The following is a 23,682-nucleotide window of genomic DNA, read 5'->3' as shown; positions in this document are numbered from 1 at the left end:
GAGGATTGTGAGTGGGCTTGGTTGAGCATAAATAAGTTGTTAGGCATAAGTGTAGAAGACTGGTAGTTCATGTAATTCATAGGGATGTCAGGAGAGAATGGAGGGGACAAGGTATTCGAGGAGGACGAAGGAGAGCCAGTGGGTGAGGTTTTTGGAGAGGTGCGAGGAGAAAGGCACAACCAAGGTGCTGGACCGGTTGGAGAGCTGGATAGTAAGCCTGCCCTGGTTAAAGCCCCAATGTCAGACGTAGAACCCCGTCTTCCATTCTGCCCCAAAAACCCTCTTTGTCCATCAGGTGGGGAAAGGACATGGTTATCAGGGATAGGAAGAAAATTGCCACTGCCCGAGGCAGGTGAGAAGAAGTTTCCTCTCTGTCTAGCTCGGGCAAGGTTGATCTGACCGGCAGGGAAGGATTGAGAGAGGAAGTCAGTTTCATCAAATGCTGTGACCTCCAAGTCCGAGGGCAGCATTAGGCACTCTTGGCTGATGGCTGACCTCATCCCTTTCTGCAATCCTCCCTGACACTCTTCTTCTATATCTACTTCTATTCTACGGCAAGGTGAGTGCGAACTTGCGCGAACACGGGGACTAACCAGGTTGATTGCAGGAATGGAAAGAGAAATAGATCCAGACTGGGGTCTCTGGACCTCTCCTTGGGACTGAGGATAAGCCTGGGGGGCCTTAAGCTTTGAGTCGGGGGACACATGCCTCTGGATGGCTGCCTGACTGGGGGTAGAGAGAGGCCTGTCTCTGGGCTTCTCCTTCTGATTACTGGGCAGAAGATAAGGTTTGTGTGCTACATTAGACTGGCTGACTAGACCTTGACTAGAATGACTCTTACTGGGTCCCTTACTGGGCCCATGCCCAGCAGCCTGGTTGTGTTCCCTGCTGGGCCCTGGGCTGCGACCCCTCTCATTTAGTTTCTGAGCCCTAAGTTCTCGGACTTTCTGACTTATATCCTGCTTCAGCCCCGGATCTAGTTGTTCTCCGGGCTCTAGTGAAATACAAATTTGGGGGACGTTCGTGGAGAGTTGGGTACAATGGGATGTGGTTCGCTTAGGGGCCTGAGCTCTGTGTTGGCCGTGAATGCCAGAGGATGAAGCCGGTAGGTTGAATGACTGATGTTGTCGTAGTTGGGAGGGGGGCGGGTTACCCATAACATGCTGCTGCTTCGGGACCTAGAAGTCAGAGTCAGAGGTGGGTAAGCAACGAAACAAACACACAGACACAAAGCAGACTTCACAGTGTGATTATCAAAGCAAAGTGGCGTTAACTCTCAAGTATCTTCAGATTCAAAAAGAGAGGTCTCGCCACTTTCCCTCTATTTTCTTCACAGGACTGCTGTTTCTAGTAACACCTGCTGAATAAGGCATTAACAACACAAGAAGGCCCCGCGGTGTGTATAACGTACAATAGGAGCTGCTCATCAACATTACATGCATATATTTCGTGCACTACTACCCTCTTGTACTTTTCATCACCCAAGAAAAGTTTTTATTATTATTCATTTTGTAAAAAGATATATGTATATACATATTTTGGAAAATACCTAATTGCATGCATGTCTCATCTTGCATGTTGTGACTTACCTCTTTAGCCCAGGCAGGCTTGTCATTAGGATTGATGATATCTTTGTAGTGGTAAAGCGGTTTCTTCTCTGCTTGCCTTCCCTCCGGTTGCTGCTGCTGCTGCTGCTGCTGCTGCTGCTGCTGTTGTAGAGACACCAGGAAGGCCCTCTCCTGCTGGAGCTGCCTCTGTAGCCTTTCCGCCTGCCGCTGCTCCTCTATCTGCTTACGTTTGTACTCCTGGAGGTGGGGGGAAAGTCACAGGGAGGGAGGAACGGAGATGAGCGACAGATCTGTGTAGAACGTCAAGAGTCACGCGTTCACAAATGATGCAAAACAGAACTGATGAGTACGGATATTGACAACTGGAATCACGTATACGGAGCACGAACACACATAGTTATATTCGTAAATGTAAGGCTATCTTATAACACAGGGGACGGGGAGGTAGGAACTGAGAGGGAAGGAGGATCAAGGCAGGAAGGATGGCAGTAGGGAGGGAAAGGGGAAACACCATTTTCCAGGGCCACAACACATCCCTGGGTTTTGGTGCGTGACTTCATTGCTGTGGCCTCTGGAGTTGGATCTCAAAAGGTTCATCTCATTTCATACATTTCTTTTCAAATAGGATGCAAGGAATAGTGGAGAAATACTGCAAGGAAGCACAAAACTGTTGGCCGAGACAGGACTAGGCCACTGAGAGAATCCTCTGTAGAAAACGACAACGTATTTTCTCTCGGTTATTCTCGCTTTGTGCGAGCCAACATGATTGGAGCTGACAAAACAGGGTTTTTTTTCTACTCCCTCTGGGGAAACCTTTGAGATCCAGCCAACATAATGGTACCGTACATGCAATCAGTGATGTAAAATAAATTCAACACAAGCACTAGAGATAGGCGACTCGTCGTTTCAGCTTCATGTTTTTCCTCAAATCTGCAACTAGCAGGTTGAGTGACTCAGACTGTGGTTTCCCTCACAGTCAGTTTCCTCTGCACAACTGCCACTCGGGTGCATGCAGTGGGGATAGGAGGGGGGCCACACAGCACAGATGGGGGAGCAGTAGTAACACATGGGAGGGCTATGGTTACCAGCAGTAATGCCTGTTCCTGTAGTAGCTGCTGCTGGAGAATCTCTAACTGCCTCTGTTCCTCTTCCAGCTGCCTACGGATATACTCCTGAGCAGCGTGTCGGCACAAGGAGATAGAAATAGACAGAGAGAAAAATCAGGAAATCTGAACACCTAAACACAGACACAGGGAGAGAATGATAGAGGCAGAAAGAGAAATAGAGGAGATTATCTCTTGAGGCGGCTGTGAATGAAGAGAGAAAATGAGAGTCGGAGGGCAGACGTGAAGTGAAGGAGACCCAGTTCTCGGGCGATTGTAATGTGCTACAAAGGAAAAATGACAAAGATGGTGGAAAAAAAAAATGTATCTTTTCGAAACATCCGAAAAAGCGTGGGAGGAGAGTAACAGAGTGATAAAGAGGAAACTGGGGCAACAAAAATACACGCCAGAGCAGCAGTAAGTTCAGTGAGAGGACAAGAGAAAGAACTGTTTGGTATTTTCTTGTTTTCTAAGACTTTATTTGGACATAGGCAGCCAGAGATAGACAGAGAGAGCAAGTGAGAGGGAACAACAAGCAGCAAAGAACTGCAAACCTGGACCCATACCACAAGGTCCAGGACATGGGCTGCACAGGTGAGCCACGAGGGCCCCCCAAGAGGAAGAACTGTTAAAGGAAAGTGGGAACAGGGGTACAGAACGTTCTGTATTCGTGAGAGTATGCGATAAATAAAGCTGAAAGTTGATTAAATAATGAAGTAAATGTTTTAATCTATTGCACTATAATTCAGCAACTCAACAGTGTCTTTAATATTCTGAAAGACCATAAAGTATCTGTCCACTAGACCGATAGATCAGCAGTGTCATACCAATTCGAGCTCCTATATTATATATTGTAATCTAATATTGCCAAGGGCATGTCTTGATTTTTGTCCCCCAGGGAACTGCTGACGCTAAAGAACAACTATAAAAGTAATAACTATAGTTTTTCTTCTGAATCGGAGAGTCGGTTTATTTCCTTTCAGCTATATGATATAAAACAATATTTTTGCATTTTGCAAAAACATTAAGAAAATACTAAAGTGCAATCAGAAAGACGGGGGAAGATGTCGCCATAAAAATAATATGGAAAATAACAGGACGTTTAATGGCAAAATGAGAAATGCCACAAATTTCTGTGGCACGACAACGTCTGTTGGCATACAGTAACATTTCGATATAATAATAATACAGCGTCTGAACCTGTTCTCTCTCTGCATGCCTCCTCTCCTCCTCTCTGCGGAGTTGCTCCATTTCCTCGTAGCGCCTCCTCTGTTCCCTCTCTTGCTGTTTCCTCAGCTCACGCTCTCGGTGCTGCTGCTGTCAGAAGAACAGACACACACACACAAGAAGATTCAGGATTGCAACACGGTTGTTTTGTCTTTTTACAAGAAGATTCAGGATTGCAACACGGTTGTTTTGTCTTTTTTCACACTTAATTTCAGCAGAAACTCTCTCACGCAAACGCAGAAAACATGACCCATCAACTCTGGTGCCAAGTGTGTGTCATAGACACACACTTGGCACCAGAGTTGATGGTCATGTTTTCCGAGTCGAGTCACGGCTCTGCTCTAGTGGTGGGCAAACCCTGGTGGGAACCCAGAGAGAGTGCACAGATTATGGGCTAAGGATTTCCTTCTCTAAGCCTGCTCTGTGGAACTAAGAGAGGGGCACTGGGGAAAGGCTGTGTGTGTGTGTGTGTGTGTGTGTGTGTGTGTGTGTGTCTCTGTACTGTTCTCCCTCTCTCCTACAGCCTCTACAAAATGGTGAATGAAAGGTTTTGTATGCCTGAACTGCCAAAATGGGACAAATTAAGTTTGCTTTAAAGTGTTTAAAGGAAGAGAGCCAAACAGACTTTCATTGGCGTTTGGTGTATGAATGTATTGAGGGATTATTTCAAGATAGAGAGGTAGATTTGGGTTGTACATGTATGTTTTCTAGATTCACCAAGGTCAAAGATGGCGATTAAAGCCTCCTCTTCAACCTCCACCTCCTCCTCCTCCTCCTCCTTACCTCCTCCAGCCGCCTCCTCTGCTCCTTCTGCTCCTCGATGCGTTTCTGCCTCTCGGCCAACAGTAAGCGCTTGTGCTCCTCATTTTGATGCTGCTCCAGCTGCTGCCTCCGCTGCGCTTCCGAGCGCTCCTTATTGGCCAGCTGGAGGCGCAGGAAGTCCCGCCTCAGGGTTGACTCGCCGGGGACGTTGATGATGGAGCTGGGAATGGGACAGGGTGGGAAGACGATTTTTTAAGCTCCTGAAGGAGCGTCACGTGTGTCGTACATTAGTGAAGACACTAACCTCGGTTCACCCACGTCTCTTTCTTCGTCCTCCTCGTCACTGCCGCTGTACTCGTACTCTGTCTCATCTGATGGCGAGAGAGGAGAGGCAGAAACCAAAGTGAGTAAGGTAACGAACAGCAGAGAGAAAAGCCATTCCACTTTCATTTTTCACTTGAACTACCTTTGTTCATTACTAAACCGCTCACGATGTTGGCATTCCCAGATCCTCACTCCTTTAAGGCATTTTCTCCTTTAGCCACTTTGAATAAGGGTATAAATTGTCATTTTACTGTGTGTAGCGAGGTGAGGAACATTAGCTGAGAGCTCTTTCGAAAGTCAAAGGGGGGCTTAAAGCATAACGGTTAAAGCACAAGCCGCCCCGGCTCTCCCTGAGTCACATCCACATGGACCTGTCCTCTAAATGTGACAAAGTGACAGCTGGAGAAAGCCACAGTCTTCTTAAGACATTTCTATACATCATGGGGACGTCCGCCCTGCAGTACGTTGTCTCTTGAAGCGGTTAATGTGGTTCTTACTGACGCAGCTCTGTCTGTCACTCTGACTGAGGATGTGTTTTTGTGTCGCGGTGGAGTGGAATGGACGTCTTTCACTTTTATTTCCCGCCTCGCTGAAAAACCCATGGGTGTGACGGCACATGTTTGTGAGAATTTGTGTCTGTCTGCATCTGAAACTGTATTACATCTTACCCTTGTGGTCTTTTTTTGCACAGTGTGTGGGTTTATGTGCGCATCTAGAAGTGTGTGTGCGAGAGCACTTCAGAGATTTAAGGGGTGGGACTGTTGCACTTTGAAGCTATAATTATTAATTATATAAAAATATCAGATGTGCATGAAATGTTTTTGATTCTGTTTTTGTTACTATTTATGGTCAGAATTTTTTCAGGGACGGCTCAGGCCTCTCAGCCAACGTCAGGCTTGGGATCGACTCCAACCCCGCCCATGACTCTGATAAGAATATGTGGTTATGGAAATAAAAAAAAAAAGATTCTGCAATCTATAATATTTGTTGTCATTGTTTGTGGCGGCATTCCCACACAGGATTCAAACTCCTTCCTCACCCCTCTCTCCTCTCTTCTTCTTGGTGCGGTCGATGTGGTCCTTCAGCTGGATGCGGATCTGCCTCTCGTTGGGCAGGTCTCTGATGAACGGGTGTTTGAGGAGCTGCTCTGTGCTGGGTCTCTGGCTGTGGCTCTTTACCAAACAGCTCTCTATGAACGACTGGAATTTCTTCGACCTGAAACCACACACACACACATGCAACAAAAAAGCAATTTAAAAAAAACAAAACAAAAAAACCTCTGCTGCAAACCAGTGCACGTCTGAACTTATTTTCCTGTTTCTGACAGTATTGCTCTAAATTCTTAAATCATTTAATCGCACAATTATCAAGATAGACGCTCACCACTTCTTTGACTTTAGTCTGGGGGCCGGGTTGCGTGGGATGAGGAAGAGAGCTCTCATCGGGTGCATGTCACACAGTGCTAGAAAGTCAGATTCAGTGTTGGTTAGAGTGGATGTTTGCAGTCAATTGTGCTAAACATTATCATGGAGTTAGCCCTCGTCCAATCAATATATCTGTCAATACTGTTAACAATCTATTAGTTTTGCACACACTTGCATTGCCTTCCTCGATAACACCTTTGATCGTCACGCTAATAAATAAAAAAAAGTCACACACTGAAATATCCTCACCCATCCTGAGGTCCAAAATGCAGAACTGTACTATCACAGACTAGACCTGAACAACCTTGACAGAATTAAATAATGTCCTTCACGATAACTGAGATCAACAAGCTCTTTTTTTTTTTTTTTTTTTACTGGATCAAAATCATAACCAATCATGTGAATGAAAATGGAAAGAAAAGGGAGAAGAAGACAGCAATCTGACAACCAATTTATATCAGCTCCTACAAGCCTACAGATGAGTCGCGTCGGCCCGGACTGAAAAATGACCCCGACATCCTGATAACGCTGATCTAATGCGGCAGCAGTAAGAAATGATGTGTAGCAAAAAGGTGTAGGTTATCGACTGAGTACGTACGTGGTGCTCCTTCGGCCATCTCAATTGCTGTGATACCCAGTGACCATAAATCACTCTGTAATGACACGAAGAGACACAGCGCATAAATATTCAGGGTGATCAAATGAAAAATAAAATAAAAAAGCAGAGGAGACAGATCAGCGGACAGAAGGTTTGTCAAAGCACCTTGAAGTCGTACGTGGCGTCCGGGTTTTCGTCACAGGCGATAACCTCTGGCGCCATCCAATACGGTGTCCCGATGAACGTGTTCCTCCTTCCTACTGTTCTGTCCAACTGGGCCGAAACACCAAAGTCCACTACAGAGCAAAAACACAAAAGAAATAACTCAAGATATAGTCTGCAGTTGACATTTTTTTCCACTGTGTGCTTGTTTGGGTGTGTGCTGATGCCCAAAGCACACCGGTGGGCTTTACTGAATTCGATAATGGGCTCTAAACAGGAACGAATTACCCAACCTGCAATAGCATGCCCGATTTATAAACACACACACACACACACTCACTTCATAATCCCCTCCCCAGTGGGCTTTAAGGGGAGAGTGAACGAGAGAGGATAGTTCCTTCTTCAGCAATCTGCAGCACAAACAGTGGCAGAGCTACAGAGAGATGAGCAGGCTGGTATTCAGCATAAAAGAAGAAAGAAACGGCACACACACACACGCACACACACTCACACACACACCTGAAACTTTATACCTCCTCTTGCCATCCCCATCCTAAAGCCATTTTGTCAAGTGAGGGTTAGATGACTGACCTAGTTTGACCTCTGCGTTCTCAGTCAGCAGGACGTTCTGTCCCTTGATGTCTCTGTGGATGACCTTGTGCTGATGGAGATGAGTCAGACCCTGCAGACAGCGACAGAGACACACACACACACACACACACACACACAGTGAAGGAACGCCACTGCAGCAATGAGCCAAGTCATGATCATTATTACATAAACAGCTCATTTACCAGAAATGAAGTGTCCTTGAGCAAGACAAGCAGGTCTAGGGTTGCTACTGTCTAACTGTCATTGACTTCTGCATGAGCATCAGCCATGAAAAAACGACTAACTTTATTCTTATTAGAAGGCTAAGTAGTAGTAGTAGTAGTTTATTATTTTCTGTAATGTAAATGTATGACATGTACAGATATATAGGATTTTTGGTGTATTAAATCTAAGTACAGTAATGTGTCAGGTATTTAGAATCCTCATTCTAAGCCTGTTGTATTGACTGCAAAGTGAAAACTGAAAAAAACAAGAGAAACACAGAGAAATGTGCTGCCAGGAGAGTAAAAACATCAAAAAGGACAGAGGGAAGATAGGAAAAGATTTATTTTTTTAAAAAACAGAAAAAAAAAAAGAAATACAAAATAGAAGAAAATGTAAAAGGACAGATGAGCAGGGATGAGAGAAAGCAGAGAGCACGAAATAAGATGAGAGATGAAGGGTGAAAAAAAGAAATAAAAGTGGATGAGGGGAACCGTTGTTGTCTCGGTTCAGAGCGGCACTGCGTGTAACTGATATCGCTGCACCCGGTTCGAGGCTGCAGCCTTTGGCACAAAACCGGATAGTCGACACAAAACGTGTGAGAATAAGATTTGGCAAGGAGATATAATCTGACGCTTCACATCACGTCAATGAAACGGGAACACAAACAAAACTAGTGTATGTATGTGTGTATGTCATTTTTCCTATGATTTACATACTAAAATTCTTTAAAATGCATCGATTTTAATTCAGACAACATAAAAAAACAAGTAGCTACTAGAGTAGACTGCTCCTAAACACAAAGGACAATAACAAATCTGAGATCAGTTTGTGAACGTCATAAACTTTTGTTTCTTGTAAGTGAACTGAGCTAAAACTGTTTTGACCTGTTGCTTGTTTCTTACATGAGCCTGAGGTGTTCAGCTTTATTATGTGAAGTTATGCAATTTCTCTGATTCAGACTTGTCTTGCTTCTTTGGTGAAAAACAAAATCATCGTGGTCATGATCGTGCCTGAATCAATATTATGAACAAATGAATCAGCTTTTTTTTCAGTTCACACAGATTTCTCACTGTTTCTCAAACATTTCCATGCAATCATTTTTTATCCATTTATAGAACGACAGATCTGACTTACCCTGAGAATCTCTCGGCAGACGTAGGCGATCCACTCCTCTTTCAGAGAATTGCCCTTGGTGTTCTTGATCAAGTCTGTGATCGAGCCGGCTCCACAGAACTCCATGACCAGCTACAAACGCACAAGGTCAATTATTGACTCACTGGTCTAGGATCAGTTCCAAACAAACCAGTAACTCCAATAAAGCGACTTAGTAGTAATATACTGTAATAAGGTAATAGAATAATTAACATCAACAACTGGCCTTGTTTTATCTGAGCGCTGACATAAATGGTCATTTAACTGCAGCCACTTCCCAGAAACTGTCAATTTTTGGTGGCCTTTTCGCTTTAAAGTCATTTTTTTTGTTTATCTACTAATTCATCGTTAATCATTGCAGATTTAGTTGAAAATTAACTTAACTAGAAACTGTCAAAGAAAGCATCTTTACTAAAACATCATCTGAGATATCGTTATGGGACAAAAATCATTCCCAAGTATTGATTTTATTATCTGCCTCAGAAATCCAGTTCCTCAACACGATACACATAAAGAAAATACACAGAACCCTTAATCACATTACTGTAAAAGCATTAGTAACACAGGGAGCGGTTACGCACAAACAGCACACATGAACAGACAGTCGCTCTTTACAAACACACACTCGATACACACACAAAAAAACTGAGAAACTACTGTATAATCTGACTCAACTGGGTCACGAGATCACATGAATGAATGAATCAAGTCTCATCATCTCTTGACCCAAACACAATGTGTCCATTCTGTCCATCCCTCTCTCCTCTCTTCATCCTCAGCTGCCTCATGCATTCTCTCTCTCCTCTCCTCATTTATCCATCCCAGCATTATATATATATATATCCCTGCAGAAATGCAGGCAAAAGTTCAGCTGGTCAGCCCCTGGCTCTGTTTCAAGCTCCCCTCATCATCACTCTGGATTACAGAGTGAAGGAGGAAGTTGGCAAGTAATATCCGACCCCTCTCATCAAGGCGGGCTGAGCAAGTGTGCTCAGACACGCGAAGACAAAGGGAACACGCTCGTGCATGCGTAAGAACAAAGAGGGGATGCATGTCAGAGCGCATGCAAATGTATAATAATATATATCTTGTGCTAATGTTGCACACACGTGAAAAGCAGGCAGCTGTTGAGTCAGGGGGAATTATGCAGGCAGTAGATCTGGCTGTTGTGTCTATATGCATATGTGTGTGTGTATGTGTGTGTGTGTGTCCTCCCATTGTTGTGTGATGAATGCTACAGTATCAGAGAGTAGAGAGCTCCCTCAGTTCGCGTTAACGCATGATTTATTGCAGTAGCTCTGCTTTATATGTTTCTCACACACACACACACACACACACACACACACACACACATACACAAACACACGCACACACACACACACACATTAAGTATACATAGTCCAGTCCTGCAGTCCTCAAACTACACACTCACTTCTTTCACATAAATGTAACAATGAAAAATGGAGAGTCATGTCTTTCTGGCTCTGGTGTTTTTCTAAGAGGCTGCAGCCATCTTCTCTGCAGGTTACACTCCATTTCACACACACAAATGCATAGAGTTGCAAACACACACACACACACACACACACACACAAACATGCACAAACACACACAAATAAGACCGTACCCATAGCTGGTCATCTACGCCGGGAGGGTTTTTCTTGACGAAAGCTCCGTAGTAGGTGGCGATGTTCCGGTGGTGACTGTACTTCTTCAGCATGTTAATTTCGGCTTTAATCTCCTCTTCCTCGTCCTGACACACAGGAGAAGAGAGAGAGAGAGAGAAAAAAAATCAACAGGCGTTAAACCACGACCTCCATTTGTGACCCCTCAAAACATCTTAATAGGATGGCGATGGAGCAAAAAGGGAATTGAGTCCATTTAAAATTCCGATTGCGAAGCTCGCAGCTGGGCTCTAAATATCAACAAAAAAAAACAAACAGCATTACTTTTTAATTACTTTCGTTTTTCGGGGGGTTACTGGCACAAAGCCTGAAAAGCGGTTGTTTGAAACAAGTCGTTACGGTGACAGTCGGTTACTTAAAACTGTAATTTGTCATTCATTACGCACAATGTAAGCAAATTATTCATTGATTACTTCAATTTCGTGTTCATCAGCCATGAAAACAAAATCACTTGTTTTAGTAAGCTGATTTCGTGTAGCAGCGGCTCATTTAGTCAGCGATCTTTGAATCATTAATTCATTTTTATTGTATTCAAGCAGATTTATTCACACAGAGTTCCATTTATTTGTTCACTCGCCGCTCTACTGGCAATGTGCTCATTCACTCATCCCCAAAATATCCCCTCCTGCATGTCTTCATTTCCTTATTCATTCATTCATTCATGCTCCTATCCATCCGTTCATTCATCTTTCCCTTTGTTGCTTCATTCCTGCGGTCCTCCATTGTTTCGTTGGCAGCTGAGTGCTGACAGGGAGGCGTAGGGGTGAGAGGATCTCTAAATATAGCTGAGATTCCCTCCTGCTTTACAGACACGCCTGAGACCACACTGCTGTCCTAATACCTCCAGCTAATATTACCATGGCAATAGTCCTGTCCTCATTTCCTCTCTGTCACATCACATGCGCACGTGCCTGCAATACAGACACACACACACACACACACGTGCGTGCGCGTGCGAACACTGACTCATCGTTCATAATTAGATGACATGTCGGCGCTGGTATAATCACCCCGAGATGATTTGCTGCGCGTGAGTGCATGCGTGTACGTGTTGTGTTGTCTTACCCCGGTGACATCCATGACCTTGATGGCGGCAAGCTGGCCCGTCTTAACATGGCGACCCTGAAAGGAGAGATGGTCAGAGATATGAGACACAAAAAATAAATAAAATAGTGGAAGTTTTCCTATCATTCAAACACTGTACTAAAAAAAAAGTGTTGTTAACATGACTTCCCAAAGGTGATCCAGTCCAACAAAGTGACAAATATAATATGTAACCTGACAATCCAACACAAACACTGGATGGTAAGCTGCTATTATTCCCAAACCGATGGACCCAAATTCAATATTCATGATCGAATACAGAAAGCAACAAGCAATGGGATCAGTAACTTTAGGGGCTGTGTTTGTGGTTTGACTGTACGTGTCTGACAGTTTAGTATTGCTTGTTAGCAGGAAATCAGTCTAGTGGCTGACGGCAGGTATCAAGAAATATAACATCTCTGATCGGATTCAAATCTAGGACATGACAGAAAATGCTGGGTCAACAAGATACCACAGTATATGTCCAGTGTTAATTTTGTCACCCATTTTTCAATTTAGTCTTAGTTCCAGTGTTAATTTTGTCACCCATTTTTCAATTTAGTCTTAGTCACTTTCAGTCTTTCACAAATCATTTTTGTTAGTCATATTTTAGTCGACTAAAAGTCTCAAAATTTTAGTCCAGTTTTAGTCAAAACTTTTTAGACTTCTATGTATTTCAGGAATATTTTTTTGTTTATTAATTCCAGTTCACTTGTGTTCCACAGCTAACATATTGATTAAATGTCTTGATTGAATTGAATTGAATGAATTCATCTTCAATGCAGCTTTGCTAAGTGTCTTGTCTGTTATTTCAATACACACTTAATACACACTTAATATGCACTTGATTTCATTTTTTGATCTACTAATAGCAGGTACACCCTATCATGACATGTTCTGTCATCTTCTACATGTAAATTGTTAAATTTCAATATAAATAAATTGATTTTATGCCAGTTGCATCCACTAAAATGTTCAAATTAAGATGAGTCCATCACTGTTAGTGTTTAGAACAAATGGGGAGGCTAGACTCATTCTTGACTGTTATGCCATATGTGCACATTTTAATAACGTCGGGCTGCAAACAGGTTCGGGCTCTACAAAGCTGTCAATCAAGGCCGGGCCGGGTCGAGCCTGACTTCTAAGGCCCGTTTCATGCTCTAGATTGCACTGTCCGTACGCCGTGTTTCTCCTGCATGCTGTTTGTTTCCAAGCCACAGGTGCGAGAGCAGCCAGAGGATATCAAACGTCGTTGCTACAGTAAAAGAAGTGCTGGCACAAACACATGACAGCAGGACTGGATGTTAATTTTTTCTTATATAGTAGAAGAAAACAAGGAGGACATTTTTGTTCATTTTTATTTCTTGCATGACATTTTCGTCTCGTTTTTATTCGTCAACAAAAACGCACATTTTTCCGTAGTGTTTTTAGAACATTGTATCGTCTCGTCATCGTCTCGTCATCGTCAAGGGATAAAGGCTCGTCGACGACCATATTTCGTCTCATCTCGTCTGACGAAATTAACACTGAGTATGTCACTGTGAGTTGACTTGTTGGTGCAGCATTCATCCCAACACTGAAAATTGACAAGTCAAAAAAGTTGACAGTGTCTAAGGATAGAAGATGGGCAACCGAAGACACATACCGACCCACACAACCGACTGTGCCGAGCAATATCAAGGCTAGGCAGATGCCCCCCGGGGGGGGGAGCCATGAGGAGAGGAAACTGGGAGATTAGGAGCTGAGGGGCGAATGGAAAGACCCAAGTGATTCGTTTGCAACAGAGCATCTGTGGCTTTGATTAGCTAATGAAGCTAACAGGGCTAGAGACGTTAAAACCACTGATGGCTATTACTTCCACCTGTCTGGACTCAACTGATTAGCATGTTACAGTCTGAGCAGCAGTGGCAAACAAATGCACACATACATACACACATAGTCAAGGACACACACACACTCAAAACAAGGGCAGTGTTTTTCTGGGGAATTGTTATAAACCAGATGGCATTAATGGTCTGGCTCGAAAGCGCCTCCTGAGGGTTTTAATCGAAGGGCCGTCCTGATAATGAACGCTTCAGCCGGAAAACAGTGGCGGAGGAACGCTACAGTAAAAAACAAAAAGAGAGAAGCGTAGTGTTATGTCTCAAAGTTGGCAGCTGCATCGCTTTGCAGTTCATTTTGCAGGAGTGATTTTACTGTAACATCTCACTGCCGCTGCTCAATAGTCATTCTCTTTGCTTCTGTTTTTTTTTATGTCATCCTAACAGATCAATCGTACGCACAGGCTGCACCAAAACTCACTTTATTTGACGGATGGCTCGCGAGTTGGAGGTTATATATCGATATATACAGTTATTAACTGCACAATAATGTAGGCAGCTAGGCAATAATTTACTTGTTCCTTTGCACTCACGTCGTAAAGTAGCAAACCTGATCGTAATTATATGATTAAGTCTTGATTAAGCCAAGAAGTGATGTTCTTACCTATTGTGTTTAAGACTTTCAAATTAAAAGACTTAATTAATTAAGGGAAAAAACATGTGCATTAACATTTTTAAACAACCGCGCCACTTCCGCATGTGAACTCACCGCAATCTATTTTGCCTAGAGGAAGCATTCATATTCTCGGGGTTGTAAATAGGAACAAAACTCAGTGTGTTCTCAGTAGAGGAATAGCATCAGCTGAGGTCCCAGATGAGGTGAATTTAAAGCCAGAAGTTAAATTTCTCATTAAAACAACTTTTAAACTCGCTGATTAAGGTTAGAAAGTTTTGGGTTTTTAATATGATAATTCACTGTGTCACAGTCCTGCGCTGCACAATGCAAACTAAGCACAACTGGAGTGAACACTGTGATCAGTCTCTCTCTCACACACACACACACACACACACACACACACACACACACACACACACACACACACACACACACACACACACACACACAGTCTAGCTTCTAAGAGAGAAAAAGAGCTGGAAAGATTGAACAGGGATTTCTCATTAGGATCAGACTGCCCCAATTCCATGAGCACAAGGGCCGGCTTTGTTGGAGACCAACAAAGGAATTACAGCCACTTACAAACCAGAAACTCACACATACACTTTACAGACACACACACACACAGACATAAAATGCAAAAAGATCCCCCCTCTTTATTTCCACTACTCGCACAGACAGAAGAACTCTTGCAAAACACCCACACATGTGCACGCAGATACATGAAGAGAGGCACGGAGAATGATTGAGGGAGCTGGAGAGTGCGTGTCAAATAGATATTGGACATGGACATCATCAGAGCCGGGATAAAGATTCATTACTCTGAGCCACCTGACAACCTCACTCCTTCCATCTCTCCATCCCTGCTCGTGCACTAATGTCATCCAACCTTATTAAATGACCGAGTGTGAAAGGAGCAACAGAAAAGAATTAGCACTGTCGGTTCGTCTTCATCTCTCGCTTCTTCTTTGTCATCTCCCTGATCATTTAGTTGCAAATTCAAAGATAGGATGGGGGGGGGTGTCTTGGTTATATGAACGTCGACTAAAATAGTGTCCCTAAAGCAGTTAAACGTGTGCAACACTGAAACAATACGGTAGGACAAATGATAAAATGATTAGTGCTGAAACCATCAATTAATTGTCTTATCGACAGTCATTTATTAAGCAAAAAAGTCTGCATTATGCTGATTTTCAGCTTCTAAAATGTGAGCATTTGCCTTTTTCTTTGTTTCATATAGTCACAAATGGACTTCATTTGGGGTTTTGACTGTCGGATGCACAAAACAAGCAATTTGAAGAGGTTTTTCACTGCTGCCCAATATTTTAGACCAAATATTCAACCAATAACGAGGAATAGTCTGTCATTTTTTGGGGGGAATTAAACTAGTTTGTTTTCTTGCTGAGAGTTTAAAGAGAACAAAACCAATCGTGTGTCTGTGTGTTACAGTAATTATGGAGTCAGAGATGGTTAGTCTAGTTTAGCATGAAGACAAAGAAGAAACAAAGGGGTAAAGAGCTATCCTTGGCTTTTAAAGTTCAAAAACACGCCTGTCAAGCTCAACAATTCACACGGGCAGATGTTAATCCGTCTGTGGTTTCTTAAGAACTTCACGGTGACAACAAAGTCACTGCTGTTTGTCGAGAAGCAGTAGAATGTAACTCCGGTTAAACCCACAAGTTAGTGCATTAACATTTCTGTTCGTGCAGAGATTAAAAGAGGGAATTGACTTCTCTATCTATCTATCTATCTATCTATCTATCTATCTATCTATCTAATAAGAAGTGTTCCTGAAATGCTGAACTAAATGAAATGCTTGGTGAAATTGAAATTGTTTTGTCGTCTTTCTCTCTCATAAGCCTGGCCCACCCTCTCTCTCCCTGATCCTTCCCATTCATAACGAGGAGCTCTGAGCCTCACAGGCTTGTTTCATCCCTTCCTCCACTCGTTGACTGTTTTGCCTCTCTGACCTAGATCTGCATTTTCTCCCTCCCTCTCTCTCTCTCTCTCTCTCTCAAAATCTGCCTCTCTCTCTTATCCCTCCGATTCACCCTCTCATTATCCAACCCTCTTATATTCTCACAATCTCCTCTTTATGTTATTTCTCCCTTCCTCCCCCTTTTAGATGTCTTGCCTACTTTTCCCATCACCTTGTATTTTCCGTCTCCCTCTCTCACATGCTTCACAGCCTCTTGACTAGCAGCCTGCGAAGATCAAGTCCTACGTGAACATGACTGAGCTGAATGCTAATGCAAAACAGCATTCGGCTTTGAGATCAACAAGCGAATATGACACAAACCCGAGGACTCCCTGCAACTCTAATGCATCTGGTGCTTTCTGCAAACCACAATGCACCGACGTGAGCCGGAGTCTGTCCACCGAGCAAAACAAACACACATACTGAATACATGCACGCACAAACGTCTTCATCTAATAGTTGTGCATTAACTTCATCACATCATCATCATCACAGTGACATTTCAAATTAGGTGTAGAAATTGATCTTCACGGGTCCAATCATATTTTTTCTCCCCCTCCTTAATCCTGTAGAGGTATTTTGATCAAAATATTAACTGTCTCACACACACACACACACAAGGAACTGTGATGCCGCCAGGCCAGGTGTGTTTGAGCGATAACATGCCAAATTGACTATGTTTGTTCTGCTTGGATGGCCGTGCGGTGATGGAGACAGCAAACTGATCTCCAATCAGCCTTCAGGCGGCCACATCGCGGAGGCGTCATTACTTGCCGTTGTTGTCCCTGCAGGTTAATGTTTTTTTGGACTGCTGTTATGATGACAAAATGAAATGGAGGGTGTTTCTGAGATTCCACCCAAAAAACAAAAAAACAAAAAAAACATTGATTATCGTTCTGTTGATAGACCTGATTGATCTGGGGATTACATTTCTAGAAATGTATTGATTATATACTTTTTTTTAAACTCAGAGCTGACTAAACTACTAAAAATATTAAGCTTGTTTGCTTGAGTGCCTTTTTTTCCCCAAAAAAACCTATTTGATTAATCATGTATCAAATTTGAAGAACATTAATTTTCTGTCAGTTATTTCAGGGTAAGTATAAATATTCATGTGCTCCGTTGAATTGACAGGAAGTGGGCAAGAAGTTGCAGCAGCCATGCGGCTATTGCACCATGGGTTTATACCAAAGAACACAGACGCCTTCTTTGTCGACGAAATGATTTAATTCTCGTGTATATTATCTTCTTTGTTGCAAAGCACTCAAACCTACTATCAGAAGTACATGCGCGCTAATTGCATCCATTCAAGCTGTTTTTTCAGCATTTTAATATCCTTCAATTTGGGTCTGTTGAAGTGATCCAGCTCTAATTCAGATAAGCACTTATCACTGTAATGAACGATAGAGATTCAAAACAGATTTTCAGGTCCAATATTATGATCATCTCTCATCTCATCTCTCATCTCATCCACGCGCACCATGAGGGGATTGTCACACTGACACAAAGTGCACCTATTTCTCAGCAATTATCATCGTCGCATAATTATGATTAATTGCACCTGCCAAGCGAATGAAAAAAAACAGCAGTTAAACACTCCCTGCACAGAGCGCTCAGCAGGGTGTGTAAGTATAAGGGTGTGTTGGGATGAAGAAGAAGAAGTTTGTGTGTGTGTGTGTGTGTGTGTGTGGGTGTGTGTGTGTAATGATTCACTTTTACGATTTTTCTGCTGCTATATGGAGCTGTATATTGAAGGGAACAAACACGCACACACACATGCGCACACACACACACACACACAAGCACCACAGGCTGCAGAGGAAAGCATCTCTTCATCATTCTCAGCTTGCAGCTCCACTTAGGCGAGACCAACCTGCCAACCACTGCCTTAATACAACCTGCGGGCAGATATCCTGTGTGTGTGTGCGTGTGTGTGTGTATGTAGGTGTGTGTTAGAGTGTGTACTGGGTGCGTGTGAGCGAGAAAGAAATGCTTCTACAGCGTGCGTGTATTCTGTTTGTTTGTGTGCACGTCCGTGCCCTTGCCAAGTCAATTACACAGACCCCCCCCCCCTCGGACACATTTACTATGCAGGACACTTCCTGTCGTAGCCTAGCAACAGTCTTGGCTGGCCGGAGTACAGTGGGCATGACACTTAAACATACAAACACTCACACACACTCACACACACACACTTTGAAAAGAGAGGCATAAGAAAAAGAAAAAGAGACTATTGTCCTGATATGGGGGAGTTGTTACTAAAAGAGATGGGGTGAGGAATGGAAGGAGGGGGAGAGAGAAAGAGAGAGAGAGAGAGGAGGAGGAAGAGGTGATTGAGGAACGAGGGAGGAGGGATGAGCAGAGGACTAGTTCAGTGAGCGGGGCTGAATTTCACAGTGCATCTGTCCTCAGTGTGTGCTCGCTTGTGTGGCCAAGCTGCAAGGTCAGAAGAACCCGTCCGAATTTTCACTTTTAAAAAGGCAGAGCAAATGAGCTGTTTAAAAAAAAAAAAAAAAAAAAAAAAAAAACGATCCTCGTTTTATTTTCAAGCCTTTACATAAAGCTAAATTTAAAAACACCTACCCCACTGGCTCTGCACGTTTTAGCCCATTAACTACAAATGTCCTTTTTTTTTAAAGCTATGTTATATGAAGATTGATATCCCACTTTCTAGAGAAGCACTATCTTTTATTTCATTCATTAAGCTTGAAAATCACCTCGCAGACACTTGAAACTTGAAAGGTGTTTGAGGGTTTTAGTTTTTTCGGCCGTCGTTAAGATGCGGTTGCAAGCGGCACTATTTTAGTAAACCAAACCTGTCACGGTGTTACAAAATGCGGTGGCGATAAATATTTCACACGACAAATGCCTGCTTGACTTCTGCTTTACAGTTTCCTGGTGAAAGGCCCGCTCTGCTTGTTGTTGTTGTGTTGTGTTTCGAGGACGTTGCGACATTTCAGAGTTGACTGCCAAAATAGGAACCAGATTAGATTTCTGCTTTTTTCCCCCAGCGTGGCATTCCAGGTGAGGTCCTTTTGTTGTCGAAGAATACAGGAAGACAGAAGCAGTGTGTGATGCACGCTCACTATGAACAGATTGCCAGTTTGTGTTGCCAACTCTTTGTTAAAAAGAAATGGGTCACACCATAATCCTAATCTGTGATGTCATGGTAATCCACACACACACACACACACAGACATCAAGCGAGAATGCCCGAATGTCATCTAAACATCCCCTGGTATAGGGCCTGTCGGCATGGTAACAGTATCATAGGGGAACGGTGCCTCTGGGCTTTCACTCTATACATTTTCCTTTCTGTCTCTCTGTGACAGGCGGGTCAGAGAGAGGGAGATTGGCCACTGTCACACATACCAGACTGTACTTACAGCTGTGTTAGGGTTGAAGGATTTCAGACAACCAGTGTTTCAGTCTGTACCCTCCCATCAACACCCACCGGTTCTAGTCTAGACAGGTTTACAATCCCAGTGTGCTCATCTGGCGTCGGAGCTGCGGTTTCTTAGAATTAGAATTAAAGCTACTTTTTTACGGCTAACAAATGACAGTTCTGCCCGAAGGAGTCCAAAGAAATAAGGGTGCAATACTCCCAGACACACCTCATTGCGGTTCAAACACCTGCAATCATTCCGCATTCACACGTGCCCACATTCATAGCGACACACACACGCGCGCGCGCAAGCAGTTGTGAAATCGGCGAGGCAGTAAATAAGAGTGACAAAAGGCCTCTATTCCAATCTACTACCGGCTGGCCAGGAAATATAGAAGCACCCCGAGGCTGCTCGCACATGAGAAAAGGAACTGTGAGAGACAGACTGAGACAGGAAGAGATTTAAAAGGTGGGAAGATATAAAGGGGGCGGCCGTACATGCAAGCAGAGAGTTTGTGGGAGCAGGGGGTAGTAAAGGGAGAGAGAAGGTGATGAAAGAAAGGAAGAGGAAAGATGAGAGGAAGAAAGATGAGAGCAATGATCTGTAGAATAGTCCAGAGGGCTTTTATTGACGGGTGAAGGGGAGGGAGGAGGAGATACGCCGGGAGGAGAAGCTGAATTTTTTTTTGCGACAGCGAGTGTTGATTCCACTTCCAAATGAACCGGCGTTATCGGCTGAAAACCTGCTGAAACAATAATCTATCAGCAGAGTGAAACACAAGCCTGCTCGTTAACCTGCCCACTCACAATACAACGAGCCAATTAACAAGCCAGCGGACACACAAACGTACAGGGGAGACTAAGACTAATCTGGCGTCAGGGAAAGGATTTGGCGCAGGGCTCCAGGCGCACAGAGCAGTTTAAAGTCTGCAAACAAGCAGAAAGACACACACACACACAAATTTGATCACAAGCATCGAAAGCACATCTGTCACTCCCAATGGTGGTGCTGCTAGAAAATGAGACAGAGCCCGTGCACAAAGCTGGGTAAGTCCATCATCATATCACATATCGAAATAAAGAGGATCTGGGGGCCTGTGCATGCATGTGCGTGTGCGTGTGTGTGTGTGTGTGTGTGTGTGTGTGTGTTTGTGTGCGCATATGTATGTATAAGGTCAGAAAACAGCAAAAGCTTGTCCTCATCATAAAACATCCTTTGACGTGATGGAAATGAATCAAGCCTAACAGGATAACCACTCGCTGGATGAACGTGTGTGTGTGTGTGTGTGTGTGTGTGTGTGTGTGTGTGTGTGGTAGGCTTTTGTGGCTGACCCAGATTAACTTGTGTATAAACAGATGTACCGAACTGTGATGCTGCTTTTCAGCTTCATGTTGTCCACATAAACAGCTGTGCGTCCCCCCCCTCCCCAGCAACATTGTTAACTCCAATCACAACAGTGATCCACAAACCAACACATTAACTCACTGGGTCACTTTACGCAGGTTAACTCACTAATGCACTCACTGGATAATTCACTTTGTTAGCCACTGAAAGAAAAGAAAGAAAGAAAGAAAGAAAGAAAGAAAGAAAGAAAGAAAGAAAGAAAGAAAGAAAGAAGAAGAAGAAATAGAAGAAAGAAAGAAAGAAAGAAAGAAAGAAAGAAGAAGAAATAGAAGAAACAGAAGAAATAGAAGAAAGAAAGAAAGAAAGAAAGAAGAAGAAATAGAAGAAAGAAAGAAAGAAAGAAAGAAAGAAGAAGAAATAGAAGAAGAAGAAGAAGAAGAAGAAATAGAAGAAAGAAAGAAAGAAAGAAAGAAAGAAAGAAAGAAAGAAAGAAAAAGAAATAGAAGAAAGAAAGAAAGAAGAAGAAATAGAAGAAAGAAAGAAAGAAAGAAGAAATAGAAGAAAGAAAGAAAGAAAGAAAGAAAGAAAGAAAGAAAGAAAGAAAGAAAGAAAGAAAGAAAGAAAGAAAGAAAAGATCCTACTGACTCTATAACATCTGCAGAACACGCAGACAAGACACACACACACGGCCGGAGGAAGAAAGAGCAGCAAAGAGAGTCGGCGAGAGAACACAACTCTACGGAGGGGGGAGGAGGGTTGCGGCGAAGAGGCAAAGAGGCAGGTTCAGCACATCGGCATCATGCTCCGGTGGCTCTGGAGGTCAAACGAACAGCCGGGGCCTGATTTACTGTACCGACTTTGAGGTGAGAGGAAGAAACAGCTGAGTGAGTGAGGGAGGGAGGGAGGGAGGGCGTGGAGAAGGACAGGAAAGATGACTGGATGATAAAGAGAGATGCAGGGATGGCAGAAACAAACAAAAATGGAAAAATCAGGAGCTAAAAGCTGTGAAAAAAAAACATATTAATAGGAGAAAGGAGAGGGCAGAGGGACTGGAGAATAATAGAGAGAGAGTCAGAGCTGGTATGGCTTATTGACTTAACTATTGATGAGCAGTAATTCACACTGTGGGGTGGAAAAACTCGTCTAAATAGCTCTTTACAGTGCACACTATCAATTAAAGAGGAGGGAATCTGACTGGAAAACATACAGTAGAGTGAGAGAGCGAGTGAGAAATTGTTATTGACATACAGGCATGGCTAATTGACCCTGGTCTGGGTGGCAGGAGTGCATTGTGGGTAAGTGGGGCGTGTGGCCTTGGGGGAAGACAGAGGAGGAGAGGATGTAGGCTAATGAACACACACTGCCAGGTGTGTGTGTGTGTGTGTGTGTGTGTGTGTGTGTCGCTGCATGTGGGCGGATCGAGCACATCTGCTGTTCCCACAGTAACAAGCGACATCCACCTCAGTCACGGTTCGCAGTTCATTCATAAAGGACTCAAGAGACTCAAAGTGTGTGTATGTGTGGACGTTTTTAATGTAAAATACAGCAATAGGAACGGGGCGATGACACGGCGTCAAACAACTGCGACAATGCGACATGAGGGACTGTGTACGGAAACACACACACACACATAGATCCACTTATGGTACGCACAGATAAACACCTGCAGACACTCCAAGCTGAGAGCTTTTGGCAGCATCTCCATTAGCACTAAAGCTTCCATATAGCACCGCGTTCCTTATTCATTTACATATGTCAGCCCCTTATTACAATTTACCGATACAGCAAGCATAACTAACCTGTATATTCTTTTAGGGGGAGGCTGAGAATGAGTAATGTTCTTCCATTGTGCAGAAAGTACGGCTGAAGTGCCGTTTGCCAACAGAGTTAAATTACTGCATTGAGGCGAATGTTTATACTGTATGTAAATCAACAGTGATGGTACAAAAAAAAATACTGTATCTGGGCTCAGTCGACTGCACTGCTTGCCAATAATTATGATCATCTTCTTCATGGTCGATCAGGTTTGCGATAAATCTTTTACTCAAACGTGACACGCTTTTTTTTTTTTTTAAAGATTATTTTTTTGGCCTGTTATGCCTTTATTGATAGTACAGCTGAAGATAGACAGGAAGCAGAGAGAGGGGGAGTGACACGCAGTAAATTAGCCGTCCGATGCGGGATTCGAACCGGGGCCAGCTGCAGCGAGGACTATAGCCTCCACACATGGGGCGGCCACTTAACCCACTACACTACCGACCGCCCCACGTGACACGCTTTTGACGTCACCGAGTTTGGAATCTTTCTAATTCTTTCCTAAAAGAAAATCATTTTGGAAAATTAAGATTCTGTGCATTAATTTCACGATTTCATGAAATCTGATGATCGGCTAACAGCTACAGTCTGAAGCAGTTTACTCTACTGTCCATCGGGAAACTCTGAAGCTGGAGGACATCAGAGAGAAACCAGAAAACTTTTTTCTTCCCCATGAAACATCATCCAATTTGACCAAAACCGGTGAAATAGTCAGCGCTGTAGAGCGTTACAGACTTCTCGTAGGTGAACGTACCCGGT

General features: G+C 43.4%; 1 protein-coding gene across 12 annotated transcripts in view; it reads right to left on the bottom strand.

Moving 5' to 3' along the window:
* Nucleotides 1-23,682, bottom strand: part of tnika (TRAF2 and NCK interacting kinase a) — a 56,049-nt gene that overhangs the window by 15,699 nt on the left and 16,668 nt on the right. For 4 of the 12 annotated variants that reach the window (XM_019269904.2, XM_019269900.2, XM_019269907.2 and 1 more), the window contains exons 3-15: nucleotides 11,887-11,943; nucleotides 10,764-10,889; nucleotides 9,119-9,229; nucleotides 7,760-7,850; nucleotides 7,172-7,302; nucleotides 7,007-7,061; nucleotides 6,368-6,446; nucleotides 6,024-6,199; nucleotides 4,965-5,031; nucleotides 4,682-4,880; nucleotides 3,872-3,988; nucleotides 2,654-2,740; nucleotides 1,590-1,805 (exon numbers count right to left, since the gene is read on the bottom strand). In XM_019269904.2, the coding sequence (XP_019125449.2) occupies nucleotides 1,590-1,805; nucleotides 2,654-2,740; nucleotides 3,872-3,988; nucleotides 4,682-4,880; nucleotides 4,965-5,031; nucleotides 6,024-6,199; nucleotides 6,368-6,446; nucleotides 7,007-7,061; nucleotides 7,172-7,302; nucleotides 7,760-7,850; nucleotides 9,119-9,229; nucleotides 10,764-10,889; nucleotides 11,887-11,943 (1,512 nt within the window). Of the gene's footprint in view, nucleotides 1-593; nucleotides 1,179-1,589; nucleotides 1,806-2,653; nucleotides 2,741-3,871; nucleotides 3,989-4,681; nucleotides 4,881-4,964; nucleotides 5,032-6,023; nucleotides 6,200-6,367; nucleotides 6,447-7,006; nucleotides 7,062-7,171; nucleotides 7,303-7,759; nucleotides 7,851-9,118; nucleotides 9,230-10,763; nucleotides 10,890-11,886; nucleotides 11,944-23,682 lie in introns of all 12 variants that reach the window. The other 8 variants (XM_027274664.1, XM_019269903.2, XM_019269908.2 and 5 more) reach the window with 3 other exon arrangements.

Source organism: Larimichthys crocea, chromosome XXIV (genome assembly GCF_000972845.2).
Source record: "Larimichthys crocea isolate SSNF chromosome XXIV, L_crocea_2.0, whole genome shotgun sequence".
Classification (NCBI taxonomy): Eukaryota; Metazoa; Chordata; class Actinopteri; family Sciaenidae; genus Larimichthys; species Larimichthys crocea.
The sequence above is the reverse complement of the archived record's forward strand: the minus strand, read 5'-3'. Positions and strand labels throughout refer to the sequence as shown.